The sequence below is a fragment of the Balaenoptera physalus genome (assembly GCF_965194825.1).
Source record: "Balaenoptera physalus genome assembly, chromosome: 13".
Taxonomy (NCBI): Eukaryota; Metazoa; Chordata; class Mammalia; order Artiodactyla; family Balaenopteridae; genus Balaenoptera; species Balaenoptera physalus.
In genome coordinates, this window is record NC_138892.1 from 61,227,816 (window position 1) to 61,237,587 (window position 9,772).

Below are 9,772 nucleotides of genomic sequence, written 5' to 3' on the forward strand. Positions count from 1 at the left end.
TCTGCAGGGCTGTATTTGGGGATATGAGGCTGCCTGTTTGCAAGTAGAGTCAGGAGAGTGGTGTGGGCCGAGTGCTGTACTGGGCAGCTGTGCCTATATGTTTGCCCATGCCTCTGCACAATCTTTCACAGGGACTTGAAGCTGGTGGGAGAGTGGATTGCCTTTCCAGGGTGTGGAAGGAGAGACTCTCCCCAGGTGGGAAGAACTCCAAGCTGGCAGGCCAGTTTCACACTGTCCAGGCTGGGCTTAACTCCCATCATTCCCCTGCTTCTCGCCCTCTTGCTCCTGGCAAGGGTGGGTCAGCAGATGGGAGGTTGGGGGACTCTCACCAAGGGGAATAAAAACAGAGTGCAAGAAGGCAGGGGGGCTCCTTCACAGCTTCTCTTTCGGAAGCCAGCCTGGGATCTACTGGGCTGGGGCTGAGGCCTGAAGGGGGCTATGAATAAAAGGCCCTCGGCTGGAGAAGACACTTTCTGGCCTCCAATGGGTTTTTGGGATGTGCCCTTCCCTCTGCTCTGGTCCTCCTAATCTGCGGTTCCCTGGCCTGGGGGCGGAGACAGCGGATCCTGAGACAAAGGGCGCCGTTGGGGAGCAGGTGGAGTAGGGGTGAGTAAAAGAGAGAAAGGAGTTGGGTGGGGGGCTGCAGCGCCCCCTCCTTCATTGTCACCAGCCTGGGAAACCCGGGCTGAGCGGGGGCCTCCGCGGCCGGTAGCCCCTTTTAGGGGCGGATTCTCCTCCCGCCTCGTAAATTACGCCGGGCCAGCCTCCGGCCGGCCGTGACCATGAACGCCAGCGGCGAAGGGAGAATCTGCAGCGGCTGCCAGAAACTCTCTCGGCCAATCAATGCCGCGCTTCGCAGCTCCTTTTACAGCTTCCTGGGCTTCCCGGAGGGCCAGGTGGGGGTCCCTGGGGTGGCTACTGAACCTGAGGCTGCGTCCGCTCTGCTCTCAATTCCCCGCTTGCGGCTTCCGGTCCGCAGCCGCCTCAGCGGCAGGAAGAGTGGATGGCAGCACACCTGTGAGCGAATGGGCGCAGGGGGCTCGGGAGAGGGCTGGGGACCAGGAGACGGTTCGGGTAGCCTGCCCTAGAGGGGACAAAAGCCTGATCATCACCTTGTCCACAGCCGAGTCTGCCAAATGCTTATGCCTCGGCCTGCTCTGCAGCCAGGCCTGGAGGACCCAGACCCCAGCGGACTTGGACATTGCTGATCATTCTGTTCTCCCAAACCACACTTCCTCCTAGGTTCCCCCACTTCCTTCTGCCCTCCCAGAGCTACCCTGACCCCTTCCCTGCTCTCTGCCCATCCTCCACTCTTGCTCCCTCCTCTCAGCCTCTCCTAACCCCAATAACTGCAAGTTCTGAGAGCCTTGGTCCCACTGTCCCCACCCTCGCCTACTCCTGCAGGCAGACAGACCTAAGACCACGGAAGGAAAGTGGTGGGAGGGGACGCCTGAGTCACCTTTCCTCCAGATCTTCAGACGGAGGCCCAACGCCCCAGTCCCACGTCAGACTAGCCCCTCCCCAGCGCCTCAGCCTTCCCTGCCCCTACCCCCTGCCTGCAGCTGTGGGCTTCCTCTCTCCCTGGCTGGGTTCTTCCCTTCTCTCTGGGACCTGGCAGGGTCTGCTGGGGGTGTGTGGGAGGGAACCACGAACAAAACAGACAAGAGGACGTCCCAGGAGGACCTGCCAGAGACTCCTGGCGTTCTAAGCGGGGACTGTGTCCCAGGCAGTGCCCCCTCTTGCTCTCTGCCAGAGACAGGCTCAGTCTGGGGCTGGTGCCCGTGTCTTGCCCCCTAAAAGAAGGAGAGAGCTTGCTCCCTCAACAGAAGTCTTTTCTTTTTCATTCTGCGGTTCTGAAACCAGATCTTGACCTGCTGGTCACTAAGATTCAAGCGGTCTGAGAGTTCCCTCCGGCGCTGCCTTGTGATGAACTCGTTCACCAGAAACTCGCCCTCCAGCTCCGCCAGCTGCAACTTCGAATAGGGTTTGCGCTTCTTCCGTGAGCGGCTGTGGATCGGGTACCAGGGCGCGCCTGGGTGGAGACGAACCAGCAGGGTTGGCCAGGGGACCAAGAGGTGACAAGCCCAGTACCGTCGGTCCTTCCCCAGCCCCTTTCACCTCGGCCTAACACCCGACCCCAGGCTCTTCCTCTCCTCTCTTAGGAAGACTCCCATCCCTACAACTCCTCTGCCTTCATCAATCTCTTTTTCCCCTTTCACTCTTTCTCCTTGCCTCCCCTACTTCTCACTGCAGTATCCCAGAACCTTCTAAATTCCTATCCTCTCACTTCTCCCCAAACCTCTTCTTCTCCAGGATATCCTGGCCCCTTCCTCTCACATCCTCCAGGATGGGGTCCTGATTAGTTAGAACAGACATGAGCGAGTGACAAGAGTCAACCACTGGTCTTTCTTAAAAAAAAAAAAAAGTAGGTAATGGGGCCCTGTGGGAAGGTGGAAAGAGAGGCCCTGGGAGGGCGGGGACCAGGCTCTGGGTCCCCACCCCACCAGGCCTGGGGAAGTCTGTCAGAATCCCCTTTCTCCGGAGCTCCCTGCCCCCTCCAGCTGCAGGCTGAGGAAAAAGGGAATCTCTAGTTCTTTTGCGGGGATATTTACATGTTTATAGGGCTTTCCCCCCCAACTCCTTTTTTTAAAAGAAGCGCTTCCTCACCACACAGTCTGTCACCCCAGGAAGCCCTAGCTCAGTCCTACACTGCCCGCCCCCCGGGTCAGACGTCCCGTCCAGAGTAGCCTCGCGAATGGGCCGGGGTCCTTACCGCTGGCCGAGAGGCCGCCGCCGGGGTTTAAAGGCGATACCAAGCTGCCGGGGTCGCCCGCGCCGGCGCCCTTGTTGCCCTCGTTAAGCAGGGACGAACTGGAGTCGGATTCCAGCGACTGGCACGAGGGCGGGTCGTGCGGGGGTCCCGCGCCACCGTCGCCACCGCCGCCGCCCGCCGCGTAGTCGTACTTGAAACCGAGCGCAGGCGGCCCCGACGGCTCCAGCTGCAGCAGCGCTGCCCCGGGCCCGACTCCTGGGCCGGGGTCGCGCCCGCGCTCCTCACGCTTCAGGCCCCCGCCGCCGCCCTCGGCGCACGGCTCGCGGTAATAACCCTTGCTGTCCTCCACGCGCGCCAGCTCGCACGTGCGGCCGAAGGGCGGGTTGAGCGACACCGGGCTGCCGAGATAGGGCTGCGGGTAGCCATTGCACGGCTCCGCCGACGGCCAGGGCAGCGAGCACACGTTGTCGCGGCGCGGGTAGGACAGCGAAGGCAGCCCGGGCAGCTGCGCCCCGGACGCGCGGAAGTTGGGGAAGTAGAAGGTGTCTCCCGTGTGGATGTTCACCAGCGGCCCCACAAACCCGGGATTCAGGAGATTATGCTCGCCCATTTCCGCGGGGCCCGACCGGCAGCTTCTACTTTATTGCTATCTGACATTAAACATAGTTAAACCTGCACCGGCCACCCATTGGCCGTCCAGCTCACGTGGGCGCCGCCGCCAGGGGGATGGGTGGGGACAGAGAATCCCCCCACCCCGCACCAACTCCAACTTCCCCCTTCCCCAATGTGTGGGGGGGGGGAGGGAACGAACCGCGGGGGCAGATTTATTCGCTGGCTTCTGGTTTTTAAAAAATCATATAAAACCTAACGCAGAGATCGAGGCAATCGCCCGACACGGGGCAAGAGGAAAAAAGCCACACCAAAAATACCCGCACATACACGCTTCTGCACCCTGCACCCCCCCCCCCCAGATGTATTATCTTCTCACCAACAGCTGGCCGAGCACAGCCCGTCCCTCTTTAATTAGCTCCTTTATTAACTAAAACCGTTGGAATTTACAATATCTCCCCAATAAATTACTATTAGATATTGTGTCATATAAAGTTTACTGGCTGTTTAAGGAGACGGATGAGCCCTTTGGCTCGGGGTTTATTTACAGTAGAGGCGAAGTGGGGGTAAAGACAGGTTTCCCTGCCGCTGTCTCTCCCAGCCCTGCCGCTGCTGCGCTCCTTTTCCTCAGCTCTTTCTCCCCAGGAATTTAGGGAGACACCTGGGGTCCTCTCCTCCAGGAAGGGCTCAGGGAGGGTTACTAACGCTGAGTCTTCCCCATTCTCCAGCTGGGAGCCACCCAGCCACACACCTTCACTCACCGTCAGAGGATGGATGCAGAAGAGAGGCAGAAGCAGCAGAAAAAGGAAGCGCCCAGCTCCATGAGGACTTGCCTGCCTGCTCCTGAAAATCTGGGGGCTGAACTACTCTTCCCCATGACTTCTGTGGGTCAGGGGGGCTTCTGGGGGGGGTCTCTTGGAGACTTTGCAGCAAGAGGCTCTGGGCTCCCAGCAGGGCTTGGCTGGCCCAAGAGGCTACTGATTCCCACTGCGGAGGAGACACTCACACCCCAGAACCAGCCTAGCATACCACTGGGACCATCAGATAACAGTGCCCAGCCCAATAGGTGTGCTGGGAGTAAGGGAAAGAATGCCAGAGAATTATCTTGTTGGGGGGTTAAAATTATTTTTATGGTGCTAACCTCAGCAGCTCCTTCCGCAGAAGGCTGAGAACCCAACGCTGGCCACAGGCGAAATTAATCGACATCTGGAAACCACAATCCGATCTCAACCAAGTCCACAGACACAGCCAAACAGATTAAAATGAAAAAGGAAACAAACCCCTCAAAACTAGGTGTATTCTATTGGGGTCTAGTAGACAAAATACTCAGATTTCTATGTGATTACTTCGGGCTCCTAGCAAAAGTGTGGCTTTAAGTAATACCAGGTGAGATCAATAGTTCAGCAAAAGTCTAAATATGAGAGAACACCAGAAGATTTAGAGAAAATTAGAGAGACGTGAATCTGAGAGAATATGGGAGAAAGAAACCCATGTGGGTGAAAGTTAAATATCTGAGAATGAGCGGAAGCTACAAAAGCAGACCGAAGCAGAAGATTCTCATCTCCCTCTTTTTCTCTCTTCTGCAGGACATGGCAGAGAGAAACGCAGATTCTTCGAATTCCACAGCTCCCCGGGCGATTTCATATCCCAAACCAAAGCTGGGACAGAAATGTGTCCGCGCGGGCGTCGCCCTGCCCGGCACAGCTCGTAGCTCAGCACCCGCCCCTCGCCCTGCATCCCCTTCCCTGCCCTGGCCGGCCAAGGTCCCTCCCGCCCCCCCCCAGGAGCCCGCCCCGCGCCGGGCCCACTTGCCAGAACCGAAGCCAAGCGGTGGGATGCCAGCCCCGCGCAGTCACCTTCGGTCAGAACCACGAGAGCCGGGGCGCCGAGGAGCGGGCAGGAGACAGACAGCCTGAATTGGCCTTTTCGTGCCTAATTGATTAAGGGGCTGCGCGGCTGCACAGAGGAGCATCCTTCGGCTGCAAAATGCACGTCACAGCATCTCCAACATCTTATTTATGCCCTCTTTTCAAGATGCATTAATGAGCGCTACTGAATATTTAATTTAAAAAAATTTATTTGGGGGTTATTTTTGGTCATAAAGATAAACAGGGTGTGACTTTAATATCGTTGCTGTTTTCAATCAGAACATTGCGCCGGCGGCGAGGTCTCCAGGCCTCCAGGCCTCGCGCTCAGCCGCTATTGTTGGTGTGGGGGAGGCCGAGTTGAGCTTTGCGAGATAATCACTAGTCCTTGTGCGGTGGAGGTTTCTCCCCATACTCTTTTTCCCTCCCAGATGACTCCAATCGCCTAGAAGGGGGACGCCAGGAGGAAGGTCTTAGCCTCTTCGCATCCCTCGCCAGCTCGAAAATCTCAGGCCCGGAGCTGTGCTCGCTGCCCTCCCGGCCAGGCCGCTGAGCACGCAGAGCGGCGGCCGCAGGGCAGCAGATGCAATGCCGGGGAAATGAAGATGGAGTGAGGACTTCCTTCTTCCAGACACGCAGTTTCTCCCAGTCCGATTTGGCCCCATCAAAAAAGACCATTTCCCCCAGGTTTCGGACCCTGGGCACTGGCACACGCACAAACCCCTCTTCCTTCCCCCTCTTCCTTCCGTGCAGCCGACCTGATTCCTCTAGGGGAGAGCTGCCGAGGACCATCAGCAAAATTCACATCCCCAGTGCCCTGCTACTCGAGGCTCACTAGGAACCTAGGGGTTATCAGGACCCCGGCGAGGACCCAGGCAATCTAGGCGCCCAGCCTCCTCGTGCACCACCGCGGTTCTGTGTGCCTTTAAGGCTCCCCGCCGCACACGCAGCTCAGGCTCCCCTTTCTTAACCCTACTCGGACTAACAGGCTGCAGAGCTCCGCTCCCAGCCTGGGTCCCCGGGACCGGCGGGAGGCTCGGGTGCAAAGCATCAGCTCTAAATCCAGCCTCGGCGAGAGCTGCTCTCCAGGAGCCGACGGGGGACTTGGTGAGGAGAATGCTTAGGACTCGCAGCAGCCCAAGGCGCTGGGCAGCGGCTTCTAGCTGGGTTTAATCCGCCGGCACTTCGCAGCTCACATGGAAAACTGTAATGGCCTGGCAAGGCTCTGGACCCGCGGAGCGATCTCCGCGCCCACTCTTCCGCACATTCATCAAATTACGAGATTAGAAGAGGTGGACTGCCTGCTGGCCCCTGGACCACAGGTTCTTCCTGCTGCAGCTAGCCTGGCTCAACCATGCCCCGCTCATTAACTCAGGGGTTAACTAAAACTGAAGGCCAGGATGTGGTCCAAGGCTTTCCTTGAAGACCCGCGGCAGCCCTCTTGCTTCCTCGCATCCACCAGCTGGATGCGTCGCCGCCTCTCCCGCACCGACTCTGTTTAAGCCTCTGTCCCTCCTGCATCTTCGCGGGCTCTGCGCTGGTCCTCGAGTCCCCACCACCGCCGAGCCAGGTGAAAGGAGTTATTATAAAATCTACGCCGGCTCTGGTGGCAGGGGCAGAGCAGCTGCGGGAGGCTTAGGCCACCGCGGAGTGGCTGTGAGCCGCAGGGTTCGGGCTCCCCAGACAAACCGAGGTCGAAATTATACCGCGCGGTGCTGCCTTCTCCCGGATCAGTCGAGAGGACAAGGCGGCCCAGTTCAAGGTCACTGCCTAGTTTGCACAAAACGGTTCTGCCGCGTATGCACATGAGGCAGGGTCTGGGTCTCTGAAGGGAGGTGAGCAGGAGCTGGGCTGGGCGGGAGCGGGGAGATGAAAAGCGGCGGGTGGGGAAGGTCTGGGACCCAGCCCGATCCCTCGGCTCTCTATGTCGCCCCTTTAGGGCATTTTAGGCTTGGGGCAGGATTTTGTCGGGTTCAGCCAAGGCTGACGGGTGGAGGTAGGGGGCTCAGACTCCTCTTTCTTCGCTTCACCAGCTCATCCAGGGATCCGAGCCCACCTGGCTCCCAGGCCCCCTTACGGGCGCCTAGGACTTAAGGAGAAAATTAGGAGGCCCCTTCCCCTGTGCTGCCTTCCAGGGCTCTGCAGCCTGGAGGAGCGGGGTGTGAGAGGGACCTTGGGTGAGGGGCCCAGTCAGGCTTTCAGGCTCACACAAGCAGCCTGGGGTCAGCAGCGTCCTAACCTCCTCCAAACATTCAGTGGCTCCACTTGGCCCCCTCCCACCACAAGATACCAGCCCGATTGCCACTCAGGAAATGCGGAAGGGATGGGGGTGGTCCCAGGCAGGAATATCTGGGAGACCATCCCTCCACCCCTCACCTGAGCATCCCTAATTGAGCCATCTTCCCCCATTTTCACTGTCCTTTCGGCGCACTAATAGTTAAATAATTTCGGGGTTTTGACATTTTCCCCCTCGCCAGCAGAGGATCTCCTCCACCTAGTGAATTACTGAGTGTCAGGAAAGGTGTGGGGAGTTATTAAAAAAAAAAAAAAAAAAAGCACCTTCTCCACAAACGCCACACCTACAGTCACCAGCAAAGTATGGGGAGCCCAGGGCCTGGTCTCCGTGGACCTCGAAACTCAGTATGGGGTGAGAACTACCCAGAGTGCCCTCTGCCCCACAGCCAGCCGCTCTCTGTGACCATGGCCTCTGACCAGGCCTAGCTCTGAGGAGGGGCTGAGTTCTGCCTGGGGTCTGATCTGCCCAGCTACCCAACTGCTACCCAAATCCAAGCCTCCAGTTCGGGGCAGGGGCGGGTGTGGCGCTGGGCACGGGCGGATTGGGGTAAGGGCAACGGGCCCGGGGAGGCTGGTGGGGGTGGGAGGATGCGCTATCCCCGAGGCTGACTGGGCTGGAAGAGCGAGGGTTCACTTACCTTTGGAGACGGAAGAGGTTCAGACGGGTGCGGGGCGGGGGTTCTCAGCCTCTAGAAACCCTCTGGGTCCCCCCTCCCAAGGCGGCCCGCAAGCCCAGCCGAGGTATCTGAGGAGGGCGGGGCGGCGGAGGCGGAGGCTGCGGCCAGCGGTAGGCGCGCGGGAGCCGAGTTGCAGAGCATCTCTGGAGAGGCCGCCTTTTATGGGCGTTATTAGCGCCCCTGTCTAGACTGGAGACGACACCTCTGTGTGTAAACAGAGGCGGCGGGCTCTGGCGGGAAGAGGGATGACGCGTCAAGGGGGCGAGTGGCCCTCCCCTTCTCTGGCCACCGGAAGATCAAGGCCTTTTCCACCCTCCCCCCTTCCCTGTGCTCCCTGTGATGTCAAGGTCAGAAAGACCTAGTCACGGTCAAGGCTAAAAGAGGAAGAGCCTGGTTGGTTGCGAAAAGGCTCTGGCCCCCTCCTCCTCCCAGAAGCCCCTGGCTCCCCAGGGCCCCTCAATCCTCCACCAGCGCGGGTCTAGATACACATCTGCCTGATCCGGCACTTGGAGTTTTTTGAGGAGTGGGCTCCTGACACCATCCAAGTCAGACCCAGGTGGATCCTAGGGTGGGGAGTTCTCTTCTGAACAGAGGGGGCTGCTGCAGGGTCCCCAGCTTCAATCCTCCGAGAGATGGAGAGTGTCCCAGGGGCTGCCCCCGCCTTATACCCACACGGGCCTGCTGACCGAGCCGCCTGTCGAAAAGCCTCAGGAGCAGATGGTCTGGAGACAGTCGTGGAGGGATCTCCCGAGAACTGCTGGCCTTGCTCCCTCAGGTGGGTTCCTGGCTGTGGGACTGACTACCGGCCGAAAGGCCCATTCTGCTGGCCCTAGGTCTGAGGACTAAGATGTGGGTGGGGAAGGGGTTTTCTCCCCAAGCTCAGGAAAAGATCTAACTGAGCCCTCCCTGGCAGCCTGGTAGAGAGACCTCCGGATGGAGAGTCCTGTGAGGCTCCAGCTCACCCAGGTCCCCCAGCCCTGGCCACGGGGAGCCACAAGGAGCCGGGGATGCCATCGGATTATGAGAAAGATAGCAGGAACCTCAGTCCCAGAGAAGAGCTGTCCATTTCCCGGGGATGCCTCTATATTCACAATCCTTCAGACATTTTCTATCCCCCTGCACCCGCATATTTATTGCATCTTCACTCTCACACAGACACTAGGAGACTGGCCTTGGAAAGAAAGGCTTTTTATAGATTTGCATAAAGAAAAGAAAACACACTCTACACCCTGAGATCAGTGCCGACTGACAACATTGCTACAAGTGCACACACACAGGCAGAAAAGGCTGAGGAAATTCTGCACTGGCTACTAGAGGCTCTACACACACACATACACACAAACACACATACACACACACCTTCACAGGAATGTCTCACAGAGTTCCCCAATGAGAATGCCAACTCTCAGAGGAAGGAAAGGTAAGGAACCAACACAATCAGGGAAAGAATCATACTTTTTCCCAACTCTGGGAAGTGTGTGTCTCCCCAGAACACATACTCACACAATACCTGTCTCACCTAGGAGTTTCCATTCTCACACTTGCTTACTTTT

At 58.4% G+C, this 9,772-nt stretch overlaps 1 protein-coding gene and 1 long non-coding RNA gene across 2 annotated transcripts in view; one reads left to right on the forward strand and one right to left on the reverse strand.

The window, feature by feature from the left end:
- The window catches only part of LOC309640756, a 21,412-nt gene extending 15,127 nt beyond the window's left edge, over nucleotides 1-6,285 (forward strand). Inside the window, exon 4 of the long non-coding RNA XR_014252391.1 lies at nucleotides 4,969-6,285. This is a non-coding gene — a long non-coding RNA (uncharacterized lncRNA). The remainder of the gene's footprint in view (nucleotides 1-4,968) is intronic.
- Nucleotides 1,794-4,960, reverse strand: HOXC12 (homeobox C12; the record flags this gene model as incomplete). Its single annotated transcript, XM_082419981.1, has 2 exons — nucleotides 2,774-4,960; nucleotides 1,794-2,032 (listed from the first exon to the last, which is right to left on the reverse strand). Exons 1-2 carry the CDS (start codon nucleotides 3,381-3,383, stop codon nucleotides 1,794-1,796), a joined length of 849 nt encoding a protein of 282 aa, XP_082276107.1. The 5' UTR covers nucleotides 3,384-4,960.
- Nucleotides 6,286-9,772: the final 3,487 nt, after the last annotated feature.